General features: G+C 42.5%; 6 protein-coding genes across 6 annotated transcripts; 3 read left to right on the plus strand and 3 right to left on the minus strand.

The window, feature by feature from the left end:
• Positions 1-124: 124 nt before the first annotated feature.
• On the plus strand, positions 125-2,429 carry LOC128255329 (putative inorganic phosphate cotransporter). Its single transcript, XM_052984868.1, has 3 exons — positions 125-569; positions 632-1,705; positions 1,767-2,429. The coding sequence occupies exons 1-3, from the start codon at positions 411-413 to the stop codon at positions 2,022-2,024; spliced, it is 1,491 nt and encodes a 496-aa protein (XP_052840828.1). The 5' UTR covers positions 125-410; the 3' UTR covers positions 2,025-2,429.
• A 2,159-nt stretch (positions 2,430-4,588) lies between these two features.
• On the plus strand, positions 4,589-7,619 carry LOC128255331 (putative inorganic phosphate cotransporter). Its single transcript, XM_052984870.1, has 4 exons — positions 4,589-4,691; positions 4,753-5,298; positions 5,746-6,410; positions 7,407-7,619. The coding sequence occupies exons 1-4, from the start codon at positions 4,658-4,660 to the stop codon at positions 7,617-7,619; spliced, it is 1,458 nt and encodes a 485-aa protein (XP_052840830.1). The 5' UTR covers positions 4,589-4,657.
• On the minus strand, positions 7,605-13,800 carry LOC128255317 (spatacsin). Its single transcript, XM_052984844.1, is given in 9 exon segments — positions 7,605-7,914; positions 7,980-8,141; positions 8,208-9,247; positions 9,313-10,785; positions 10,840-11,439; positions 11,441-11,458; positions 11,460-11,500; positions 11,503-12,313; positions 12,587-13,800. Coding segments are annotated over 9 exon segments (5,427 nt in total). The 5' UTR covers positions 13,649-13,800; the 3' UTR covers positions 7,605-7,694.
• Positions 13,801-14,652: 852 nt separating this feature from the next.
• LOC128255340 (SUMO-conjugating enzyme UBC9-B-like) lies at positions 14,653-16,017 on the minus strand. The gene has a single exon (XM_052984881.1). It carries the CDS (start codon positions 15,363-15,365, stop codon positions 14,886-14,888), a length of 480 nt encoding a protein of 159 aa, XP_052840841.1. The 5' UTR covers positions 15,366-16,017; the 3' UTR covers positions 14,653-14,885.
• A 241-nt stretch (positions 16,018-16,258) lies between these two features.
• LOC128255341 (60S ribosomal protein L23) lies at positions 16,259-18,022 on the plus strand. The gene is made up of 3 exons (XM_052984882.1): positions 16,259-16,413; positions 16,536-16,747; positions 17,770-18,022. Exons 1-3 carry the CDS (start codon positions 16,401-16,403, stop codon positions 17,965-17,967), a joined length of 423 nt encoding a protein of 140 aa, XP_052840842.1. The 5' UTR covers positions 16,259-16,400; the 3' UTR covers positions 17,968-18,022.
• LOC128255325 (inactivation-no-after-potential D protein) lies at positions 18,007-22,349 on the minus strand. Its single transcript, XM_052984863.1, is given in 10 exon segments — positions 18,007-18,266; positions 18,329-18,625; positions 18,694-18,833; positions 18,893-19,004; positions 19,065-19,289; positions 20,088-20,408; positions 20,410-20,444; positions 20,499-20,589; positions 20,659-21,245; positions 22,139-22,349. Coding segments are annotated over 10 exon segments (2,037 nt in total). The 5' UTR covers positions 22,176-22,349; the 3' UTR covers positions 18,007-18,074.
• Between the last annotated feature and the right edge of the window lie 3,256 nt (positions 22,350-25,605).

Below are 25,605 nucleotides of genomic sequence, written 5' to 3' on the forward strand. Positions count from 1 at the left end.
GCTACCAGCCCAACTTTGTGTAAATCCATCAATATTTACTGATACTACGTCGGAACATATGCATATGCTTTCTCGGCCCGCTGGCGAATAGTACAATAGTACAATGGTCTGATACGTCAGTCGGCTTCTGGAACGAGGAGTTGCGTCAAAGTAGCTCCGATCTTGTTTATCACCGAGCTAACTCTCTGGGGACTCACCTGCGAGTCCCCGGACAAACAGAATGTGAGTGAATGATATCGCTGTGGGGCCCGGCCCAAGCTCTCAAAGCTTTCTGTGCTCGTATAAATGTTGGCAATGCAATGGCGACTGGGCTTAGAACCATTCTACCAATTCGGCAGTGCAGACCTCGGGGTTGACTCGAACAAAAAGGTGTTCCTAGTGGATTAGCTTCCTGGTTTTGCCGTGTGATCATGACCCACAAGCCATCGAAGGGCCCTCGTCTGGGCGTTCGCCATTTGCAGTCGTTCCTGCTCTTTCTGGGCCTGACTGTGATGCACATAGCCCGCTTGAATGTCAGTGTGGCCATTGTGGCCATGACCAATGCGGCCACCACGAATCCCAATTTTCCGGTGAGTTTCAAGTGATGAAGTCATTAGCCTAAAATCACGCTGACGTGGCCGCCTTCCCTCAGGAATTCGAATGGACGGAGAAACAGAAGTCATACATACTCTCCAGTTTTTACTGGGGCTACATCCTGACCCTCTTTCCTGGCAGTTTCCTGTGCCGTCGCTTCGGCGCCAAGGTGGTCCTATTCGTGGCCAGTTGCGGCACGGCCGTGTTCAGTTTGATGACGCCTTGGTGCCTCACCTGGGGCGGATGGCAAGTGTTCTGTGCCATCCGCATCCTGCAGGGCCTCTTCCAGGGTGTGATCTTCCCCTGCGTCACGGAGCATTTGGCCATGTGGTCACCGCCCGAGGAGAGGAATCGGCTTGGCGCCTTCAGCTACACGGGTACGGATTGCGGCACTGTGCTGGCCATGTTCATCAGTGGCATGATTGCCAAGGGAGCGATGGGTTGGCCGGGCATATCCTATGTGTCCGGATCCCTCTGCGCCGCCTGGTGCTTCCTCTGGCTGATATTCGCCTCCAACAATGCCACCGAATCGCGATTCGTGGGCGAGGCCGAGTGCAAGTACATTGAATCCTCGCTGGAGCACAACGAGGACTTCCACGAGCGCACGATACCCATTCCGTGGAAGGCCATTTGGACGTCGGTGCCCTTCCTGGCCCTCCTGGTGACGCGCTGCGCGGAAACCTATGGCCTGAGCACTCTCCAGGCCGAAATACCCTCCTACATGAACGGAGTACTCAACATGGAAATCCAGAGCAATGCGGTGTTCTCATCGCTACCCTTCCTGGCCATGTGGCTGCTCTCCTACGTCTATCTGATTGCTGCCGATGTGCTGCTCAAGAAGAAGATCCTGTCGTTGACTGCCGTGAGGAAGCTGTTCAACAGCCTCTCCTTTTGGATTCCGGCTGCCGCCCTGATCGGCATCGGATTCCTCAGCGAGGAGAACAAGAACTTGGCCATCGTATTGATGACCGTGTCGGTGGGCGTGAATAGTGGGGCAACCATTGGTAGTTCCCTAAACTCCATCGACCTGTCGCCCAATCACGCTGGCATTTTGATTGGCTTGAGCAACACGGTGGCCAACGTTATTCCCATCCTCACACCACTGATTGCCGGGGAGATCGTGGCCGATAAGGTGAGTCAGCCGGAGAAACCCACAAATCAATAACAATAATAAATATTTCCCAATTTCGCAGCACAATCGCGGCCAATGGCAGATCGTTTTCGGACTGGCAGCTGTCATATTCTTTGTGGGCAACGTGGTTTTCATTGTTTGGGGCACCGCCAAGGCGCAGCCCTGGGATGCAGATGACTTCCTGGTGCCCAAGGATGCGGAATGCGCCAGCGAGAAGCAGCCAAAAAGTCCCGCGGCGGAGATCGCACCACCCATCGATCCTGTTCTGGAGCAGCAAATCAGTTGGCCCGAGCGGTACACGGCGAAAGCCATCGAGTGATTTGTGGCGGAAGTGGCCGCCCCGAACAATTGACTGTGTTAATCAGTATTAACCATAAGTAGGCTGTAATTTATTTTTATTCTATTTATAAGGCGTGACCGTAGCGCGAGGCTTAAGTAAATTATTTTCAATAGCATTTGCTTTGTTCTGTTACCAATCGCTCGTGATTTCGGCACTCCAATCGAGGAAGAGCCCGATCGGGCGGCGCAATCTAATCTGTTAATTTATCTTATAAATGTATATAAGTACCATATTTATTTTGGATTGGAACTCATGCGACCAATTGTCAATGGCTGGAACTACAGCTGGAGCTGAGTGCTTTGCACTCTCTCTCTTCCAATGGGTTCAAAAACATTTGCCACAGCTGTTTGTAAATACAAAAAAAAATTGTGATATTAGAAATAAACTGTTGACTTGTTTCTCCGCTCTTTGTACTTTACTCTATTTGAACTAGCTGCTCGTGGCTGAAAATGGGATCTTGAATAATATTATCTATGTTAAATGGGTTTCGATACCCAAGGTATGCAGATATCTAATCGTGCATTTTGATCTATATTTACTAACAACTTCAGGTTAAATATTTAGTTTTAATTGTTTCATATTTATATTATAGATTTTTGATTTCTGCTTTTGATAAGTAAGTATTATTTATTTGATTTGACAAATGTGCAAAATAACACACGTGTTGATGGCTAATAAAGAAATATCTGTTGGCCATAATGCTTTGTTCTACTCGCAACAACTGTTTTTCATCTAGCTTAGTTATGATTATTATCTATGACTATTTAAGATCGTGGAATCCCTTTCTGAGACCAGACTACCTTTAAATTGAGTAAGGTCTCTGTGCCTTATCTTATCAGCGGCTAATTCAGACGTAATTATCGCTTAACGATCGCTTTTTCATTTGATAAAACAAAGCAGTCTAATGCCCGGAACCAAAGTGATTGTAATTAGCTGCGGCGATTGATATAAAGTGCCGGGCTGACTGCCGGCGTTATATTTGCTCTCTGATAAGAACTTTACTGCCAGCTACTGCGGCTAGAACAATTTGCACCTATCATTGTTATTGTTTGTTTTTATACCCAACCCCCACACAATTTCCCACGAAACGGTGAGTTATTGGGGCAAGAAATAGATTTGGAGTAGCCTTTCCCAGGGCTAAAAAACTGTCAATAAAACAAAATGATTGACTACTGGTCATGAGATAAGCATCTTTAAGTCACACATTACGTGTTTGGTAAAAAAATGATTTGTTTTTCATTTGAACTCTTTCAAATGTGTGTTGCTAGAACTATAAAAGTCTTTCTTCAGTAAATTATGTCAAATTTTACTAGAAAAAGCTAAAGAGAAAATTAAATGCTTAAAAATGTCAAGGCATTTTTTTCACGAGGAAAATCATACACTCATAAAACTGACTTACGTGAAGTAATTCTTTTTTAGTTTTAATAATAACATTAGTTTTTACCAAGAATATCAGGAATTCTTTAAATATTATAAACACACTAAGTAATTTCTAAAAAAAACATTAAATTTTATTCGGAGAAAAATGTTTAATGTAAAAACATAAAGATTTGATTTTCATATTATAAACACACTAAATAATTTCTTAAATAAATATTAAGTTTTGTGCGAAGAAAAAAATGTTTAATGTAAAAAAAAGATTTGGATTTGACAGCTGTGGTAAAGTCAGTTATCACCTATATGAAGAGGAAGGCCGCTCAAGTCATTCGAATTTATCAAATGCATCATCTTCAACAAAAAGCTACACTTACATTAAAAGAAATAAGAAAATCCCTAGATTGTGCTTTAACCACGCCATGGCGTTACAAAATTCTTATTTAGAAAAAAAATTCAAATGTACTCTTAATGTATAAAAACTCAAAGGTTGATTTTTATTTTGTAAGGGATACAAAATTAATCATTTTTAAACGCAGTGAAGGTGTCATTTTGAACCAAATCAAGTATATACTATATATACTATGTATATACATGAATAGCATTACTTCAAACTTAGAAGTTTGGATGATAATTTTCCGAAAGTCTTTTTTCTTTTTATTTTAGACATAAAAGTCTTGGTTTTCAAAATATATATCCAAAAAACTCGAATATAGATGTTTCTTCTTCTTAAGGTTTCAGAAATACATATTTAATTTCCAAAAATCAAAGGACTATATTATATAGCTGCTACAGGAACGATAAAAAAATTATTTGAAAGTCGAAATAACTTAATTGTTTTTAAAAATACAAGCATAAAAATTTTTATTGAATGTTTTATTTTACTTAAATCTGCAAGGGTATAAAAAACTTCGGCTTTCCGAAGCTATAGTTACAGCTTAGATAACTTAAATTAGCTGTAACCATGTGACGAGTGTTATTTTTTTGTCCTCTGGTGTCTGATTTCACTTTCCATGCAGCCTTATCCAGAACACTTCAATTGGAGTGTGTGCATATGTGTGTACATGCCTAGAACTTGGAACATCGCTGGCACGCGGCCAGAATTCAAGTTTCGGAGAGGCCTGTTTGTTGATTTGGCTGGTAAACTAGTTTCGCAGCTACTTATTCACTTGCATTGCCAATCTATAGTTTGCCAGTTCGGTGATTTGCGTTGCTCGAAGTGGTCGTTGCGCTTCGCAATGACGATAAGATCGTTCAATTTGGTGGCAAAGGGTGAGATCAAAATGTTCAGTGTATTGGCCAAGTTCGCTGTCAAAGTCTTTTGTTTTTGCAGGTCCCAAATGGGGCAATCGTCACCTGCAGGTGCTGTTCCTCTTTATATGCGCTACTTTGACCGTGGCGCAGCGTTTCAACATGAGCGTGGCCATTGTGGCCTTCACAAATGCCAATAGCAGCAACCCCAACTATCCGGAATATCGGTTGACGGAGCAGCAAAAGTCATATATCCTCAGTAGTCCCTTTTGGGGTTCCTGTTGCACCCACCTGATGAGTGGCTACCTCTCGAGTCGCTTTGGTGCCAAGATTCTGCTGCTGGCCATCATGCTTCTGACCGCTCTGATCAGCACTGCCACGCCCTTCGTATTGGCTTGGGGCGGGTGGCAGCTGTTGTTCTGGGTGCGATTGGTCCAGGGACTGGCGATGGGGGGCATGTGGCCCTGTCTGTACACCCACCTGGCCAAGTGGTGCCCCAAAAAGGAAGCCAACCGCCTGGGCGGAGTGATGACCACCGGCCTGGATTGCGGCACAATAATAGGATTTGCCTTGAGTGGCGTTCTCTCCGCCTCGCCACTTGGCTGGCCCAGCGCCTTCTATGTGCCAGGTGCGTTAAATATCCCAAACACCATTTATCCTTTATTTATGAGGACATACACAAGTCGGCATATGTATTTTGAAAAATGATACATTATTATGGTTTGTTCTTAATCGGCTTTTGAAAAAATTCTTCTTTATTTTATATTTTATAATATAAATATTTTTCATACATGTACTTTGAAAAAACTTTAAGAAAAGAAATATGTTCGTAAATTGAATGTCAGAACAAAATCTCAGAAGGTATTTAATATTTTGACTGAAAGAACCAAAAGGTTTGGAAATCCCTTTTCTTTGGAAAACCATTGCAAAAAGTTTTAACAGACTTATAAAAAGGAAAGGCCGATAAAACAAATGTTTTAAATAAAGCGTTTCATTGTTACCCCGGTATTTTCTACTTTATTTCTTTTTTCTTAAAGAAAGCGATATATTCACAAATAAATATTTTTAATCGCAGGATACCTAGGAATTGCGTGGTGCCTTCTTTTCCTACGTTATGGCGCCAACAGTCCCTCCGAATCCAGATTTATTTCACTGGCGGAGCGCAAACATATTGAACTGGATCTGGAGCAAAGCCAAGTTGCTCGGGGTAAGACTCCTCCAGTGCCCTGGCTCCAAGTACTCACCTCACGTCCGTTCATCGTGCTGGCTTTGTGTAAGATGAGCCAGGCATGCAGCTTCTACACGCTGATGCAACAGATTCCGCGATACATCCACGGGATCTTCCGCTACAGCATTACGATGAATGCCCTGCTTTCCGCCCTGCCCTTCGTCGTCATGCTGATGTCCTCGTACGGGTTTATATTCCTGGCTGAATACTTGACCCGACATCGGGACATTTCCCTGCCCATCCTCCGGAAGACCATCAACTCGTTTGCCACCTGGACGCCGGCTGTGGCCTTGGTGATCCTATCCTACCTCAGCGATCAGAACGTGGTGGGCAGTATGTGTTGCCTGGTGGCAGCAACAGGTGCCATTTCTGGACAGGCCATTGGTAGTTCACTGAACCACGTGGACCTGTCGCCCAATTTCGCTGGACTTCTCTTTGGGATCAGCAACACATTGATGTCTGCGGCTGGTGTGATATCGCCCATCATTATTGGACTAACGGTTACCAATGAGGTGAGCGATCACGATTATTTCACTTATTTAAATAGATAACCAACAAGAAGGAAAGCAAACTTCGGCAAGCCGAAGTTCATATACCCTTGCAGCTATTGCATTAATTAAATACTTTTGAAAACATTTAAATTATGATTTACTTGAGTATGTGCTAAAAAAAAACATTGAAACTATGATGATTTGCAGCTCAATTATTAGATAGTTATTTTATATATTTTTATTATTTCTATGGGAGCCATATGCTATAGACGTCCGATTTTGATAAAATTTATACCATAATTCTGAAATAATTAAACATTGCTATATGTCGAAGAACTAAACAAAAAATTAAAAAACAGAAAAGTTATAATTTTTTTTCATTTATTTTTCCGATTGTTCCTATGGGAGCTATATGCTATAGTCGTCCGATTTTGATGAAATTTAAACCGTAATTCTGAAATATAAAACCATTACTATATCTCGAAGAACCAAACAAAAAATTAAAAAACAGCAAAGTTATAATTTTTTTTCATTTATTTTTCCGATTGTTCCTATGGGAGCTATATGCTATAGTCGTCCGATCCGGCTCGTTCCGACTTATATACTACCTGCAATAGAAAAACAACTTTTGGAAAAGTTTCATGCAGATAGCTTAAAAACTGAGAGACTAGTTTGCATATAAACGGACGGACAGACGGACAGACGGACGGACAGACGGACATGGCTAGATCGACTCTACTAGTGATGCTGATCAAGAATATATATACTTTATAGGGTCGGAAACGTCTCCTTCACTGCGTTGCAAACTTCTGACTGAAATTATAATACCCTCTGCAAGGGTATAAAAATTGTGACACATAATAATATTGGGTGCATGGAACGCACTTTTTAGAGATAATAAATGTACTGGACTCTCCTGCATGAAGCCAATAATCTTACAGTTTCTTGTTCCTATAATTATATGTATAAATTATTATAATTTAAATATTATAATTTTCAAATTAACTTCAATTTCAGTCGGATCGCACGCAATGGCGTACTGTTTTCCTTGGAATCTCTGTGATTTTGTTCCTGGGCAACTTGTTTTACGTGATCTTCGGTCGAATGACTGTCCAACCGTGGAATGATGCACAATCCAAAGAAACCACAACGGGAGCATCACCAAAAATAGAAGCGCCTGCCAAGGCGCCTGAGGAAATGCTTTACGTCGAAAAATTTAATTATTTGTAAATGTATATTTTTAATAACGTATTCAGTAATAATGTTGTTGTTTAAAAACAGTTTAAAATCACAATGGTATATATGTCACGTGTCCCCTTCTGTGTGGAATTCGTTGCGACCGAAATTAGTGTCTCGTAGATAGTAAACCGGAGAATCGTTGATCAGGGACATCACGATGGACTTGAGCCCCAAAATAGAAGCCAACTTGTATTTGAGGGTCACCGATTTGATCAGTTCCACCAGCTGTGCCAGTGACTTCTCCTGTTTATGCTTCGTGGCATTACTCTCGCTTAAGAGCAAGTAACTAAAAAAATAAATAAGAATTTTTAATAGTAAAGGTAAGGTAAGGTAATTATCAAGCATTCTTACCCCTTGACCACCTGCTCAATCACATCGTCATTTATGCGCTGATGACACAGATACTCCTGCAGATAGTTCCCCACCTGAAGCACAACAAATTGGGACAAGATGGCCTCGCTCCAGTTAATGTCGTAGCCATAGGCTCGACTAAGTATCAGTGTCTGTGGTACGCTGAAATTCCAGACATACAAAGAAAAGCAATTATTGTATATCAAATTAGCTTCAAAAATGACATACCTCAAATGGTTGTTGACCAGTTCCCGAAACTGTTCCCTTGATCGCACTCCAATGACGCTCACACATATTTGCCTCTTTTCCAGAGCCTTGTTGAAGAGATCCAGCTGCATGGCCATCAGCTCCGCCCGTGAAACACTTTGCTGGGCCAGCAGAAGCTTGTTGTCCAACAGATAGTTCTCCGTGGCATGTGTGTAATTTTCCAAGGCATGTTGCAAAAGTGTTTGAACCTCCGGCGAGCACTTTAGCTTGTTTGACTGCTCGGCAATGTTTTGGATTTTAACCACTATCTCCTGGGCTTCCTCGGTCCACATCTCCGCCAGCTCCTTGTACATGAGGAAGTGCAGGGCCGCGAGTCGCAGCAGTTCCTTTCCATTCTTTGGTTGATATTCCCTTAGGTAGCTGAGGATGGCCTGCCGAAGTCCGGACTTTTGATCCTCGTCGAACTGCCCCAACAATGACTCGAATTGCTCGTTTTCGATCAGTGAGTCAAAGCAGTAGAACATCTCGCGGTAGCGAGCAATGCCAATAAGCATCCGCACAATGAGTGACCAGGATTTGGCTTTGGCCAGTTGTCCGTTGAGGACTTTCGCTTTCTGGAGGACATTCACAATGCCCTCCATGGAGCACTCGTGAACAAAACACAGATGCGCCTTGATCAAGAGCTCCACATAGATTTGATTCAGCTTTTTGTGGGACAACACCTGGGGAATTCCTGATAATGTGCCCGTAGGAGTGGGCGTGGGCAGTCCATAAAGGGTTATTATCTTAGAGAGATTATCGAAGGCTTCGGTTTCCTCGAAAACCTTGCCGTTCTGGTAGCGGCGATAGGCCTTTAGTGCATCACAGTACTCCAGCAGACAATTACCCAACATTGTTGAGTTGGGAGCCAGATCAAGGAACAAATGGAAATCCTTATCGATGCTGTGGCCCCAGAGATCAGCGTTCCTTAGGGCATTCCTTGGCTGCTCTCTGGCATGGAAGATATAGAACCGGGGTCTTACGATGCAGGTGGTCAGCTCCATGGCCAAGCACTCGGCAATCTGAGGGAATTTGAAATGAAAGTTAAGCTGCATGTAACCTCAGAAGATTATATATAAAGACTCACTTCTTCAGGCGTCATCCGCGTGGATATTTGTATATCACTGACCACCAACAGACGCTGCAGGCAATCCTCGGCAGCGGCGCTCTTCAAAAGGATACTAGCATCCTTGGTGCGCAGCACATCCAGATACTCCTTGTCCAGATACATCGCCGCCCTAAAGGCAAGCACAATTCGCCTGCCCAGCTCCACGCCATACTTCAACTTTGATCCAATGCCCAGCAATGTGTCCAGCGTCTGCTGCTTCTCCTTGGAAGGAATCTCCTCAAACTCCATCGCCACACTGTCCGAACAGCTGTCGGAGAGATCGCTATCCCAACGAGTCATTACATTTTGGTTAAGAGTGATCCGATTGAACTTTGGAAAGGCACTCTTCTCGATTTCGCCGAGCAGCTGGCGTTCCTTGCTCGACAGATTACTAATGCTGGTCATGCCTTCGGCCAATGCCATCGCAAATACAATAAATCGTAGGTCATTCGGCCGGAATTCAAAAAGCTCCTGAAGACGCAGTGCCTCCACAATGTCGCCCTCGTCCAACAGGGTGTTTAATAAAGTATTGAGTCTGGTTTCCATCTCCGAAGATAGCTGTGTTTTATCAGATATGCTAAGGTCATCGATTCCCGCCAGTTCCTTGAGTTCCGAGAACGATTTATAGAGTACACAACGCTCTTGGAGCATGATTTGCTCATAGTACTCCGAGTGGTAGATGGATATCAGAGAGAGCTGATCCTCCGGCAGTTGCAGGTAGCACAAAACCATGTCGTACTCAATCTGGTCGCGATCAAAGGATTCGTTAGGGAACAGGTGGTGTTGCTTGATCACGCCGAGCGTGCTCTGAAGAAGCTCATATCGGCGTAGACCCACTTGGCCAACGGAGGAGGCTGCCTGCAGCAGAAAGTTCACCAGAATGGCGGGGGCCAGAGCATGCTGTTGGATCTCTTTCTCATACTCCTGATGGGGTCTTATTTCTCCAGCCTCCAGCTCCGCCATCCATTTGCCATAAACAATATCACTCAGTGGCAGCTGCAGCAAGGTGGCCAACTGAAGGGCTTCCTCATAAGCTCGTGCCTCAGTGAGGGCATCGACCAGTCGTCTGTACTCCGAGCTATCCCTCCTCACCAGCTGCTCCAGATCAATGCTCAGTTTCCGCAGCCAGGTGGCTGCTACCCCGAAAACCTTATGCAGAAGACAGAAATCCAACAGATCACATATGTCACCCACATCCGAGCGACAGATGCAGTCGAGGAATCGCTGCTGCTGCAGAATGCAGTCGAAATTGGACTGTAGTTGGGTGAGCAGAAGACCAAGAGAGCGATGCATCACTTGCTTTCGGGAAAGGGGACCACAAAGGGGTAGAGTTACTGCGTCCTGGCTCCAGCTGAAAAAGAACTGACGTAGCTCCACGATTGTAGCATCGCTGAAATCCTCCTGGTGGGCTGTCAGCTGCAGGAAGCGGCACAAATGTGTGAACTTGCAGTCCTGGAAGAGAATCTTATAAAGCAAGGATTTATTTTTATAATAAGTTAAGCTTACAGGTTGAAAGATTTCGAAGCTGTGTAGAAGGGCATTCACATGTCCACCAGCGACAGCTTCTCGGATAACTGACCACACCCACTCCGATCGATTATCCTCGCGCACCTTGGCGGCCTCCTGCAGCTGATGGCTCCACTGACCGCTGGCCACCGACAGCCAAACGAGCCAGCACCAATCGCGGTTCTGTTCGCTCAGAGTGGCTGCCAGCACAGCCAGGACCGGCAGCTCCTGTCGGATGCAGTGCCTCAGGAGATTAATGCTACTGCAGTACGGAATATTTCCCATCATCATCTCCAAGAACTTTGCTGTGGTCGGAATAAGCTCATCTGGCTGACTGTTGGTACTGCACAGTATGATGGCAAAGAGATCCTGTCGAGCGGTGTGAGTTAGCAGAGTGCACAACGACTGATCCGTGTTCCTCTGAAGCTGCTGCATACTGGAATCCTGGTTCGAACTGTGCGAAGAGTTGGTCATCGTTTCCTGCGACGAGTTCGTTTGGGTTTCCCCGCTTCGACGGGGCGGTCTTTGGAAGCCCCTTTTGTGATGGCGATCGCCGGAGGATTCGTAACTTAGTGCGCGCAGCAGATGGACACCGAGTGGAAGAGCACTTGAAGTGCGGCCAAGAGCTTCTTTAGCTCGCTCAATGGAAGATCGAAGTACTGAATATGAGCAGCAAATGCCACCAGTCATTTGTGGAGGCATAGTGTTCGAGCAATGCCACTGGAAGTTTTCCTGGAGAGTCCCTCACAGCCAGCCGCATTAGGGATTGGTATAGTTCCAAAGGGAATTCTCTGGGATTCGCCTCCAGTTGCTGGACTAAATCCCGATCCCATCCGGCCAGCAATTCCGAGTAACTTTCTCCGCTCTGGCGCTTGGGCAGCTTCCGCTGGAGCAGGAGGAAGCTTCTCAATGGCTGGGTATCAAAGCCCAGCATCTCGCAGCAGGCCACGCAATGGGTGACCAGCTCCTCGTCGCCAGTGTGCTGCAATGCCATCTGGGTGACCGTCTCACAAGCGTGGAAGAGCTGCGTCTTCGTGATCTGACCGTATAGCTGAAGCTGCTCTGTGATCAGGTAGTAAACGGCATACGCGCTCCTCTGCTGCTTCACATAGTGGGTGTAATTTAGCTGAGATTTCCTGGCATACCGCTGACAGAGGCGTGCATTTGAGAAGCTAACCAGCTCACCATGTCCAACGGTGGCCAGGAGGGGCAGGTTCACCTGCTTAAACTTCAGAAAGAGATCGTGAGCCGAGGGCAGGCCGAAACTGCTGCTCGTCGGTCCGTGATCGAAACGAGCTGTCAGCGATTTGAGATAGGGCACTCGACCCAAGCTGGTGCTAGTTAGAAAACCCTCCAGCGAGCGTACAGATGGCTCCTGACCCAGAAAGTCGTAGAAGGTGAGCAAGGGGTGCCCTTCAAAGGAGTCCGCGGTGTCGTGTGTTTTCTCCAAATACGCCTGAACGCTCTTGGAAATCTAGAAAGATTCAGAAATCAGTTATAAATTCAAAAAGTATTAAAACAATTTTTAGAAAATAAAACTAACATCTTTTACATTGTTTTTTACGAATGATTTGAATATATAAGCATCACATAAAAGAAAAGTAATAATTATTAAACTAGATTACAGACAACTAATGATTGTCTAATATTTGTATACATTTATTAACCTTTTTTTTAGCTAAGAATAATTGGCTAGTAAGTAAAGAGTACTGAAAAGGGCTAAATACAATTTGATTTCCTGACTTACCAGCTCGAATCCCTCATTCTCGGTTAGGGAATTGGTTTTTAGATCGACTATTAGATTGATCAGGGCCTCCTGATGGGTCTCAGTGCTCGCCAGCTGCTCCAGCGAGGCAACGGGCACACATTCCATGAGGAGCAGCGAGTGATGACCACGGTCTAGCAGATATTTGGCCAGGGGCTGGCGGCTGAGCAGATCCGCATGCTTGCCCAGACACTCCATGGTGCACAGGCGACGCAGCAGAGTGGGAATATCGCCGGATTCATCAGAGAAAAAGTAACCGGCGCCGGCGAAGAAGTTTCGCAGCACTTCGCTGGGCTGCTGCAGTTGCTCCAGAGCGTACTCGTACATGTTGTCATCTATCTTCCAGGCGGCAAAGGCCTGCTCCAGTGGCGGGAGCGTTTCCTGGGCTTCCACACCCTCCTCCTGGCAACGGCACCAGCGTTGGAGCTTCGCCTGTTGGTTGCTATCGACCAGGTGCTGCCAGACCAGTTCCTTGGAGAGGGACCCCAGCAGAGATTCATTGCCATTGGCGAAGTACAGTTCGACGAGGAGCAACTGCAGGGCTTGCTCGGGCAGGGTCATCAAAGCTTCTATGTGGACACGGGGCAGCTGCACCTGGTGCTTGGCCACCAGGGCACCACACTCCCGGAGTTGCTGGACCAAGGACCAGTGATAGGCCAGCACTGGCTCCTCTTGCTCGTACATCAGTGGCTCCCGATTGCGCAGGTGGTCCAGGACGAACTCACTCAGCTCCTCGTCCTGGCACTCGCAGGCGAACTGAAAGAAGAAGCACTTCACATCCCGGTCCACATTCCGGATCACGTCCTCCGCCTTGCAGACAAGTCTCTCGGAGAGCAGGCGCTGCACATAGGCCTGCACCACGTCGTAGAAGTAGTGGCGGTACTCCGAGATGGGGATCTTCCGCTTCCGCGCCCAGTACTCCAAGCACAGGTCGATGTGCTCGCCCTTGGTGGCCACCTCCTTGATGATGGTCACCTCGCTGATCCCCGACCAGCTCTTGAAGATCTTGTCGCGGGCCTGAGCCTGCGCCTGGGCGGAATGCATCTTGGTGGGCGGAGTTCTTGGAATGTTCTGCGGGTCTTTTCACATCTCTTTGTTTCGCCTCCGAACGGGAACAATGCAAAACAGTCAGTGCAATCAACAGTTGATAATAGCGAAACAGCTGGCTTCTGCTTCCTCTTCCACGGAACCTTATCTCTGGTTCCACTGATTCCAACTACAGTGAGCTCTAGCACAGATGAATCACTTAATACTAACTCCGAAAAAAACGGAAGAATAACATTTAATTAAAATGAGAAAAAAAATAAACTAAGATATTAAAACAAAACAATTTCAAAAAGTAAATTTGGCATTAAAATTTAATATAAAACAAGTTTTTGTTAAAAAAAAAATAAATGAATTGTGAAAGATAATCTTCAAATAACAAACTCAAAATAATAAAAAACAAACAAGAAAGCAAACTTCGGCAGAAGTTCCCATGGCAGCTACATGATATCGGTGTCCGATGTTAATAAAATTAAAGTCGTTATTCTGAAACAGTAAACCACTACTAATATATCGGAGAATAATTTGTATACAATGAAAAACGAGTTTAAAATGTTTTTCATATATTTTTCCGATTGTTCCTATGGAAGTTTACATACATATATGATATAGTAGTCCGATCCGGATCTGCTCCGATGTATACACTACCCGCAATAGAAAGATAATAAAAAAAACAAATTCATCAAAAGGGTATAGAAACTGAAAATTACTTTTGGGTCGGAAATTTTTTTTTGACTTTGGGCCGTTATTTAAAATTAGTAAATCAGTATATCAAACTTTTAATTTTTAAATAGTTTTTTATAGATATTAACATTATGTATGCCAAAAAAAAAGGTTGGAAAATATAACATGTGTTCATTCACACTGCCGATAAAGAGTATGTCTCATAAGTAATCGTCAATTTACACGACATTCTATGCGAATTTAGATTTCTTATGTAATTTAACTATATACATAGATATATATATATAGATTTGCGAGCATATGAAAAATAGAAAGAAGACTCCCAGAACTTATTGGTTTTATTAAGATGGAGTACAAATAATGGCTGACATCAAATGCGTTTTATGATATTAACAAATGTGATTTGTATGCGCAGTATAGTTCCGTTAAAATTCATATGTACATACATAAGTAGACTTAGTAAGAGTATATAGTTATGGAGAGCATTGAATTTAGTGTGCCTAGATGGATATTTTCTTATGTCTATGTTGGAAGTCCGCGAGCGGGACTCGTATTACTCGGTGGCCGCCATGGAGCGGGCCTGGGCGCGGACACGCTTCTCGTACTCCAGCCGGTTCTGGCAGTAGATAGTGTAGGCCTCCGCCTGGGCCGGGTCCTTGATGTTCGGCTCGTTGAGCAGGTCCTGGATGCCCAGCAGGATCTGCTTGATGGTGATGGCCGGGCGCCAGTCCTTCTCCTCGTCGAGCAGCGACAGGCAGACGGTGCCCGAGGGGTAGACATTCGGGTGGAACAGCGGCGGCTCAAACTTGCACTTGGGCGGCGAGGTGGGGTAGTCGTCCTTGAATATCATGCGCAGCTTGTAGAGGCCGCCCTCCCAGGGGGTGGACTTTTTGCCGGGAATGCCGCACTCCCAGATCATCAGGTTGAGGGTGCCGTCCGAGTTTTTGGCGGGACGGGCCACGAATCCGAAGGGGTGATCCTTGCGCCACGCCTTTCGCTCCTCGCCCAAACGCGTGATTGCAATGCCAGACATGGTCAGTACTTGGTGTCTTTACTTCCGGTAAATGTGTATCCCGAAATCCTTATTTAATGACAATTTCACCCTGCTTTGAACGTTCTGGTTGCTTTTCAATGGTGTTGCACTTTAACGGCCTTAAAAATGCTTAGTTTCAGTTATTTGCTGGACGTTTTACCGTTTTTTTGCCAATTCTCTCTTATGCTCGTGAAAAGTAAAAACTGCAGTTAGCTATCAGCTGTTTTTTGTTTTGATTTTGCTAGAGAGGCTTAAGTGAGAACAACGAGTGTCTTAAAAACAACCTAAGTGTGCACGAATTTGATTTACTTTTGTTATATGCGTGAGATTATTTCAAATTTCAGACGCTGTCCTCTATGACACATGTGTGTATTTTTTGTTTCTTTCCGTACGCAATGTTTCCCGCCTTTTTTCGATTTGCTTAGAACTATTTTTTTGTTGTGCTAGTGGTGGCCCATAGGACAAAACTGACATAGTAATCGAGTATTACAAAAAATAAACGAGTAATCTCCGACGAGTTTCCTCTCAACGCAACCAATATTCCACCACAAAAAGGTTTTAAACAAAATTGTATTTTGCCGAGATGAACTTATCTAAATTTAGTAAAATTGTACATTAGCAAGTGTATCACGGGAGAAAATGTATCTATACCCAGCGTTTTTTGACTCGTGGTGAGAATACTCTAAAAATTCGACCAGTAGTACCAACCTTTTTTTTAAATACTTCCAATTAGATTCCATGATTTTCGGTATATTCAAGTTAGCAACACCGTATGGTTTGAGCCCATGCTAAAACGATATCAAAGTTCTCCTCCATTCCATCCAAATTCTTGGTAATTATTAGTATATTTTCTCGATATTTCATGGTATATTTTGACGGTAGACCGGCGGTCACACCGTATTTCCCTCCTTTTCGTTTTCGTTTCCGGCGAAGTAAGTAGAAAAAATCTCCACGTTTTTCTTTTTGCTAATAATTGACTCATCCCATTGGCAAACTAGCGAATAATCTTGGAATAACCAGCCCGCGAGCAGCAAAATGTCGAAGAGAGGTAAAAATCCTATTGAAATGTGCGGTTTAAGCGTGAAAATGCGAGCATGTGACGCCGCCGAGTGTGTGTGTGGAGAGTACCAAAGTGCCCCAACTAATTGTCTGTGCTTTCGCCCAATTTAGGACGTGGAGGTACCGCGGGAGGCAAATTCCGCATCTCCCTCGGTTTGCCCGTGGGCGCCGTGATGAACTGTGCCGACAACACCGGAGCCAAGAACCTGTACGTGATCGCCGTGCACGGAATCCGTGGTCGTCTGAACCGTCTGCCCGCCGCTGGCGTCGGTGACATGTTCGTGGCCACCGTGAAGAAGGGAAAGCCCGAGCTCAGGAAGAAGGTGAGTGTGCTTCCGGGGACTTCGAATAGGCATTTTGGATTTGAATTCCCTGCTTTTTATGATACCCAAAATCGGCTATCAAACTAGCCCCCAGTGAACACGTTTTTCACCAACTTTGTTTTTGTGCGCTTTCTTTGAATGAAATTAACCTGATGTTTTTTTTTAAGAAAAAATATTCATATTAAATATTTATCTGTGTTTAACTATAATCAACTATGCTTAAATGCACGTTTATATTTCTTTTGCATTTAACTTCGATTTTGTTGAAATATAAAAATCAGTATGTAAAACTTCGTGATTGGATTAACAATATTCCTTTTTTAAACAGGCTGCTAAAAACTTGTATAGCACTTCATTTTAACCGGTAAAGATAAGAAATCGCTTCAGAGCACGTTTTTTACGCTTTGTTGTCGTATAATCTTTAGGCGTAAATTAAACTATCAATTGTTTTTTTTATTGATGACTTAAAACCTATTTAAAAAGATTTAGTACGTTTGATTATTACTCAACATATTTTCTTTATTTGGTTTATTGACTTCTATCTCGGGTAGTGTTTTGATTAAATATCATACATGCACAGTGTAAATTAACTTGACTGCAAGTTTTTCCAAAAGCGTTACTTCAATCAAAAATAGTACAAAAATTAAATTTACAAATATTACTTTTGGGTTAAATGATGTATAAAAATTTAAATTTATTAGGTTTTTGATTGAAATGAGTATAACTTTTTACATGAATTTGAGTTTTGATCAAAACAAGAGAACAGTATTTTTCTTTCGTTTAATAAATGCAATCTGATCTTTAAAAAAAAGTTCTCGATTTTTGTTTGATAGATAATAATAGATAATAATAATAATAATAAGTATATTAATTTTTGGTTGCAAGTATCTGTATATTGTTCCTACCCTCAATCTAGTTAAGCAGCTATAGATATAAAAGCAGACCAACCTGTTAAACTGTTATTAACCGAATAATACTTCTACTGAAACCTATTTACTAATTTGTTTATTCTTTTTTTCCAGGTTATGCCGGCCGTGGTGATTCGGCAGCGCAAGCCGTTCAGGAGGAGGGACGGGGTGTTTATATACTTCGAAGACAATGCCGGGGTAATAGTGAACAACAAGGGCGAAATGAAGGGCTCGGCCATCACTGGGCCCGTGGCCAAGGAATGCGCTGATCTGTGGCCCCGTATCGCATCCAATGCAAGCTCTATAGCCTAAGGAGTTTCCTTTTCAAATAAACCCACAACGGAAAACAGATTGTTTTGAATTAGAACTGTCGGATCTTTTATTGAAAGCTGCCACGCTTCGGTACCGGAAGATCATGTCTAGGCCTTGGGAGCCTCGGTGCGCAGAGTGGGCTTGGGTCGAGTCACCTCCATCGATATCTTGCCGTTGGCTCCCTTGAACAAGGCATAGCACACCTGAAACGGGAGGCCCTCCAGGGCATCGCCATTGAGTTTGGTAATGATATCGCCGCGCTGCAGTTTGTTGTCGATCTCCGGGTACTGGCCTTGTATCTGCGGATGGAAATGTGTTTCAGAGGTGAATCTTTCGCAGCTGGTCTATGCTGTAAACGTACTACTTCCGCGATGGTGCATCCAAGTTCGTTGGGTGAGAGTGAGAGACCCAGCTCCTTGCCGGGCTTCTTCATGAAGTCCACATTAAACTTTTCCAGTTCCGGTGGATCGGCGCGATAGACTGTCAACATGACCGTCTTTTCGTAGGTGGTGTGGAACAGCTGATGGACCTTCAATGTCGTCATGCTCCCCACGTGGGTTGCATTGCCGTTCACATCGCAAATGTGGTCAAAGATCTTCAGGCGCTTGTCGGCAGCCACGACTCCCTCGGGATAAATGTGTGTAATCACACAGCCAGTCTGCCAGGAGATGGTGTTATTATATGGTGTGAATTGTACTGTATCTATGTGAAAAGGAGATAGCCTACCGTGACATGGTTGTTCTTGCCGCCGCAGACAATGACGCCCAGCGGCTTCTTCTCCACCTTCAACTCGATGAGTATCTTCTTGTTGGGCTTGATCTCGGCTGTGGCGGGCTCCTGCGGCTTCTCCTGTTCTTTCCTTGCCTCTGTGGGTTTTCAGGTTCAAAGTGGTTGTCCGATGACTCTGTTTTAATTAAATGCTTACCCTCCTTCCTTTTTTCCTCCGCCTCCTTTTCCGCTTTAATGGACTCCTCGCTCTTGAGAGTCAGCAGTATCATAGTCACAACGCCCTCGGCACGTTTTAGCATTCCAGTTGCCTAAGGTCAATAAGAATTGGTTGAGAAACTACTCGCCTAGCTGGTTTTGTTATAGCTTACATCATCGTAGTTGGATTCCAGGGTTACGTCCTGGTTAACGGCCAGCAGCATATCACCAACTTTCACGCCCGCCAACTCGGCATTCGAGCCCTCTCTGAGATCCGAGATGAAGATGCCGTTGCCCACTTCAGCGTGCTTCCCGTAGATGACCATGATGCCCAGGAAACCCTCCTTGCGCACTTGCACTGTGCGCGCCTTCGGGAACTGGTCGAAGATGAACTTGGTCTGCCAAAGGAGTAAGAACACTTGATCAGTTGAAATAACAAAATAAATATATCCCTGAATACAATTTGGAAAAAACGTGTGACTCGATAGACCAAATAAACATGTATGTTACAGCTTTATAACTGACTTCCATGTCTCAAAGTATCATCACAGACTTTTACGAATTGCGGCCGAAATTTGGCATAATTATACTCTGCTTGTTAAATCACTTTTATAGTTTTCGAGTTCTCAACGTTAAACGAACAGTCGGACATGGCTAGATCGACTCCGCCATTAATCCAGATCAAGAAAATATATACTTTATAAAGTCGAGAACGCTACCTTCTACCTCTAACATACTTCTCAACGAAAACAATTTTACCTTTTACCTTAAAAACTGGGTATAGCATATAGTTTGATATCTTATAAAGAGGTCATCCCTTTAGTTTTCTTAACAAATACCCAAAAAAGAGTGAAAGCCTGTCTTTCTCTTAACCAAGCATAAAAACCAGTGAGATCTTGTTATGATCTTGTAAAACGAACCAATCATAATATAATAAGCAGTTTTTTTTGTTTGGAATAACGTCTTCAGTAGTTAAGTTAAGTTCTAGTACGCATTAACTTCTAATTATATTTAGAAACAAAAAAAATAATTGGTTTTGAGTCCTTAAAAAAAATTTGTTTCATGCCATAAACTTCTATCCACTTGTTGGTTTTTTAAATGTGTTTGCCAATGGGAAAAACTATTGACTAAAACCATTTGGGCAATGTTTAAGAAATATACATTTTTGGTTGAACAGTGCAAGTGCAACAACTTACCTCATCGGATGATGTGGGGAACTTCTTGATGGGCTTTACGCACATGCCCTCGTCGTTGGGCTTGCGTCGCGAGGTGATCAGTACCAGTTTATCCCCATCCACGTTCTTGAACACAGCGGAGGCGTTCAAGTGGCAGCGATTCTTCAGCACATTGCCGTTGACCTCGACGATCTCGTCACCCGGCTTGATATCCACACTGGCCAGCACTCCGTTTGGATCCACACCGGCCACAAAGCAGGCCATCTTCTGGCGATCCTTGTGTCCAGCTAGAGCAATGCCTATCGGCTTGCTGGCGTCCCTCTGGACCTCGATCCTCCGCAGGATCCTTCATCATGTTGTATCGCTTGTTGATCTTAGCTGGGGGTGGAATCCATTGCTGTGATTACAATTTGATGGCTGGAGCCCTCTTACCCATCGTGTAGCCAAAGTCGTCTTCCTGTTCCTTGTCGCGATCCTTCTCCTGCTTGTTGAGCTTGCAGTTGCCGGCCGAGGCACGATCAATCTATATGGGGGTTTCAGACCAAGGATTCTTTGAAAATATTTGCTGCTAAAGTATAGAAGTTTACCCCACCTCATAGCCAGACTCCGTGCGAATGCGACCGGTCATGTCTCGGGTATCCTCGTCATCCTCATCAGCGTAGCTACTATGTTTTTGTCGCATAGAGGCCGTAAATGTGGTGTTTCGTTTCTGCAGCGTTTGCTGCCGGTTCATGCCACCCGTTCCTTGGCCCATTCCCTGACCCTGACCTTGACCCATCCCCATTCCCTGACCTCCACCCGCATTGCTGTTGGGAGTCTGCTCCTGGTTAAACTTGTTTTTGGCCTGCATGTAGCCATTGCTTCGCGGATCTGCCTTTGCCTGTTGCTCGTCGCTCTTGTCGAAGGTCTGAATCTCCAGGTCGATCTTGAAGTCGGCCTCCTTAATGAGATCGATGACCGCCTGTTCGGTGGAGTTACGCACATCCTTGCCGTTGAGCGAGAGGATACGATCCCCCACTTTTAAGCGACCACACAGGTGCGCCGGACTGTCGGGCACAATGCCCTTGATGAAGATGCCGGTGGTCTTGGTGTTCGGCGAGTCCTTTACCTCACCTCGCACTATGCAAATGCCGAAGGACTTTTTGCCCGTCTTGTCCAGGGTCACCATGTGAATGAGCTCTGCGAAAATAGGTTTATATTTGAAAAAAATCACAATCTTTCGGAGGGTATATTATTTTTATTTAAATGTTTGCAACGCAGTGAAGGAGACATTTCCAGCTCTATAAAGTATGCACAATTTTAACCACCAAGGAAATTAACTCAAACTAGTCTTTTCCTGGATGAAATAATTTTTTTGTCTATTGCAATTTACTTCAAGACTACTTTATCGTATATCTCCCATAGGAGTAAAGAGGGGATTTTTTGTAAATCACAGTCATTTAATTATGTCTAAAACAAACAATTTGTTTTGCTTTTATTTTAAATAAAAAACATTAAACATTTCAACAGTATATACCATTTTTTTTAACCTTGTTGGATGTGTTTAAAACCCAGTAAGGAAAGTATATTTTTGTTTTTAAAATTTTAACACATTGCGGTGAATTTGTTTATGCACGTTAAGTTACATTACTAAATTTTTTACTAGTAGATTAAAAACATACATTAATCTAAATTTGACAACACAATTAAAATTTAAATAAATTTTAAATGTTATTTAGGACAAAAAATGTTTTTAGAAAATAAAAATGTCAAATTTTAGTCATTTTCAACTTGAAATTACAAAAGTCAATAAAATCGATGAAAAAATTAAATGAATGTTTTGTCACTTTTTATCCCGACACTCAAATTAATACTGAATAACTGTGGGCAGTGAGTCGTAATGTTTTTTTGTAATAGCAATTGCATAATTATAAAAAAGTTTTTGAATTCACAAAAGGTCCGATCAATATCCACGGAACCATCTATTTAGAGGCCATAAAACCATTATTAGTTGCTATCAAGGTCAAGTTCTCTCCGGATTAGCTGCAAATTTGATTAGCAATTGGTCATGAAACCACTCAATGGACACTGACCACCAGCGGCGCCCGGATTTCCCAGGAACTGAACCATCTTCGCTGGTTGGGATCGACTGCTTTGTAATCCAAGCCAAACTCGCGACTCACTGTTCGGACATTAAACGCACCAAATAAATTTTGAACGTATTTAACAATAATTATAATATTTAAATTTTTATTATTAATTAGTTGTAAATATTCCGCGTTGGCAGCGCCCGATTTGAGTCCATTGAAAAATGCGCCTAAACTGATTTTACAATTAGCGGGCGAACATTCTTGCTAACTGACTTAGTGGCCATTCTATTTTGAGTATGATATTCGTATCGATTACACTAGTCTCCATGGCTTGCTCGAGAACAAAAAAACTACTAGTCACTAAATACAATATGTAAGAATACTTCTTAAAACAAATAATTGTGAATAAAAAATTATTTTTAATGAAATCAATACGTTAAAATTATGTCAATGATGCAAATTTAGGAAACTACCGAATAAAAGCATACCCTGGAACGTTTTTCTGTAATAAATTTAATTTGTTAAAATATTTGTGGAAATTGGCTTGCTTTTTTGCAGTACAGTGTTATCGATTTGGTTGAGGTGCTTTTCTTGCATTGAGTAACTTTCACTGTTTGTTATGACACCACTCACATAATACTCAGCTCCCTCAAGATGGCCATAATATGGGTTACATTCGCGATGTAGAGGAGAAGAAAAATCAGTCAAGTGACTTTATTGCACATATCAAGATATAATTTTGTTTGTGCGATTTGGCCAATGCTGAACTCAACACTCCGTTAGGAGAAGCCTGACAAGTGTTGACCAGCAATGCCCATCGATTTTATCTTTTTCTTTCATTGTACTTACAACTAAATAACATATGTCATACACTTACCTCATACACTTACCTTTGCGACAAATGTAGTTTAAATTTTATATTTATATTTCTAAATATGGACCACAAATATTGAATAAAATTATACGGGTTTAGGGATATGTATATAGAAAGGATTTATAATCATTTTTTAAAAATGTAAATATACTGAAACATAGGGCCTTAGAAATGTGTCCCAATATTACAACATTAAGTGTTAAAAAACATATAAAATTATACTTAAGCTGAGTCAGCCCCTACTCTTACATACTTTGATACTGAGTGTTGTGATCAAAGCGATTAACATGAATAAAAAAACTGGTCGCAAATATGTATACACAGAGAATCAAAGATTTAATCCTATAACTGTCATGGTTATATTCTTTAATTTCCATTATATCAAGAATCCTTTTTGTAATAACTGCTTGGGTCACATTCACATATTCTTTAGTGTTTGTAAAATTGAGAAACTATATAACCATTTTCTTATTTTTTGGTCTTAAATAACTGTTTAATAAATGTTAAATTAAATGACAAGCCCATTATCCCTAATGTTTGCCCCAATAAGTAGGCAACGATTTTTAAATCGCATATAGTAATTTGTTTTTTAACACAGATTTAATCTCAACTTTAGCGCAAGGCAAAGCCAAGGTAATCAAATAAAAGTTTTAGGATTTCAGCCATTCGAGTGGTGGATGAATTTAATTTGTCTGCCAAGCTTAAATTCATAATCAAGATTTGCATTTTAATGCCTTTGCCAAAGGAGGCGGAAAAAAAGAAAATGGTTGAGGCGACTAGGAATGAGCGGGAAAGGAAGATGGCTATGCAAACATTTCCATTAAATGCTAGAACGAAATGAAACGAAAGGAGGAAGGCTAAGGCAGCTCCAAAGGAAAACTAGAGTAAACATATGCTCAAAGGCGGGGGGAAATTGGGGGAAGGAGGAGTGAAACTGGAAAATGGCCACCAGAGCGGGGAGGTGGAACGTCAACGACTGCGAAACGATGTTGGAAATTAATTTCATAATAAAAAAGCGTAAGGAAACCCATTTGATAAAACAATTTCCTTTTTGCCTCCCAACAGTCATGTTTTGTTAGTAAAGTAAATTCAAAAGAGAGCAGAGCGAAAATATGGCAATGAGCTTAGCTCTCCTTTGCCTCCCCCTTCCCGCTGCGTTCTTTGCAGCCTCTGCCGCAGTCAGCGCCTCTGCTCGCAGGACCACGCCTTCTGATTGGCCCACTGGCCACAGCCACGCCCCCCGCAATGGCTGCTGTCTGCAGTGTCCTTTTCTCTCGCTCTCTCTCTCTCTTTGTCGTTTTGAAGAAGCTGCGCTGTTACGTCGCAGTCGGCGCATGGTTGTTGCGAGGATTTAGTTAACTGAAGTGATTTTCTACTGTTTGTTATCACACACATACACACACACACACACACAGGCAGGCGCTTATGTAAGTGGCCACACGTGCGTGTATGTGTGGGCGAATCCGTTGTTGACTTGTTCTCGTGTTGTACTTACATGCAGTTATATCAAATTGCTAATAATCGTTTAGCAAGCACTTCAGACTGCGTCCTGGAAATGAATAAAAATTACAGTTTTCTGCGCAAAAACACTTGAGGCAATGGTTCGGATTTGGATTAATATGGAAATTGTTTAGGTCCCGGGGAGTGGGGCAACAGAAAACCACAAAACCTCCAGTGAAAAGGGATTACCTGGCACCCCCTCTATCCTAAAGTTGCAGCAGCCGTCAGAACAGTTGATAACATTAATTGAAAGCTTTCATAAAGATAACAGTTTAATTATCTTCTCCATTTAAATTTATTTGTAGGTCGAAAGCGACACAGGTAAATGATGTTAATAAAACGCAATATTTAAGGTTGTCGCAAAATGATTTTTGATTTATGTCAACTAAAAAGTTTACACAATAAAATTATATAAAAACGAATAAAATTGGTTACTAATAATATATTGAATAATTTGTATAAAACGGAAATTATCGGATGTTGGTTGATTTTTTCAATACGGTTTTAATTTTTTTTTTACTTTACAAAAATACGGTTTTAGTTTTTCAAAAATCGGACGACTGTAGTTAGCTGCCATGGGAAAGATCAAAAAATTACTAAAATAAATGGAAATTAAACACAACTTCCATGTTTTTCAACACAAACCAACGGAGTTATTTTTAAAATTTCATAAATTTTCAATGTTTTAAAAATCAAACAAATGTGTAGCTTTCATCGAAAATTTTTTCAACGTTATTGTTTTTGAAACATAAAAGCATATAAACCAAATGTTAATAAATGATACTATAACTATAAGGGTCTATAAGCTTCGGCTGGCCAAAGATGGCATCCTTCCCAGTTGAATGTAATGTAAGAGGCTTCTTTTAGAAAATGAATATCAAAAACCATTTTACTTTCATACAAAATTTGATTTCGATTTCTGAATTTTTGGAGCATAAGGGGATGATGGAAATGGTTTTTTTTAATATTAAGATGTATATAAGTTGGAAAACATATGTTTATTTAAATTTGGAAGCGCTTACTTATTCCGGCATAATTATGAAGCATTTTTTTCTAGCATGCAATCAAAAGCTGCATTGAACTAAACCTCATGGAA

Source organism: Drosophila gunungcola, assembly GCF_025200985.1.
Source record: "Drosophila gunungcola strain Sukarami chromosome 2R unlocalized genomic scaffold, Dgunungcola_SK_2 000011F, whole genome shotgun sequence".
NCBI classification, from domain to species: Eukaryota; Metazoa; Arthropoda; class Insecta; order Diptera; family Drosophilidae; genus Drosophila; species Drosophila gunungcola.

Coding starts and splice junctions, on each gene's coding strand:
- LOC128255329 (XM_052984868.1), top strand. CDS start 411: ATGACCCACAAGCCATCGAAGGGCCCTCGTCTGGGCGTTCGCCATTTG. Junction 570..631: donor CCACGAATCCCAATTTTCCG/GTGAGTTTCAAG, acceptor GCCTTCCCTCAG/GAATTCGAATGGACGGAGAA. Junction 1,706..1,766: donor GGGAGATCGTGGCCGATAAG/GTGAGTCAGCCG, acceptor CCAATTTCGCAG/CACAATCGCGGCCAATGGCA.
- LOC128255331 (XM_052984870.1), top strand. CDS start 4,658: ATGACGATAAGATCGTTCAATTTGGTGGCAAAGG. Junction 4,692..4,752: donor GTTCAATTTGGTGGCAAAGG/GTGAGATCAAAA, acceptor TTGTTTTTGCAG/GTCCCAAATGGGGCAATCGT. Junction 6,411..7,406: donor GACTAACGGTTACCAATGAG/GTGAGCGATCAC, acceptor CTTCAATTTCAG/TCGGATCGCACGCAATGGCG.
- LOC128255340 (XM_052984881.1), bottom strand. CDS start 15,365: ATGTCTGGCATTGCAATCACGCGTTTGGGCGAGGAGCGAAAGGCGTGG.
- LOC128255341 (XM_052984882.1), top strand. Junction 16,748..17,769: donor AGCCCGAGCTCAGGAAGAAG/GTGAGTGTGCTT, acceptor CTTTTTTTCCAG/GTTATGCCGGCCGTGGTGAT.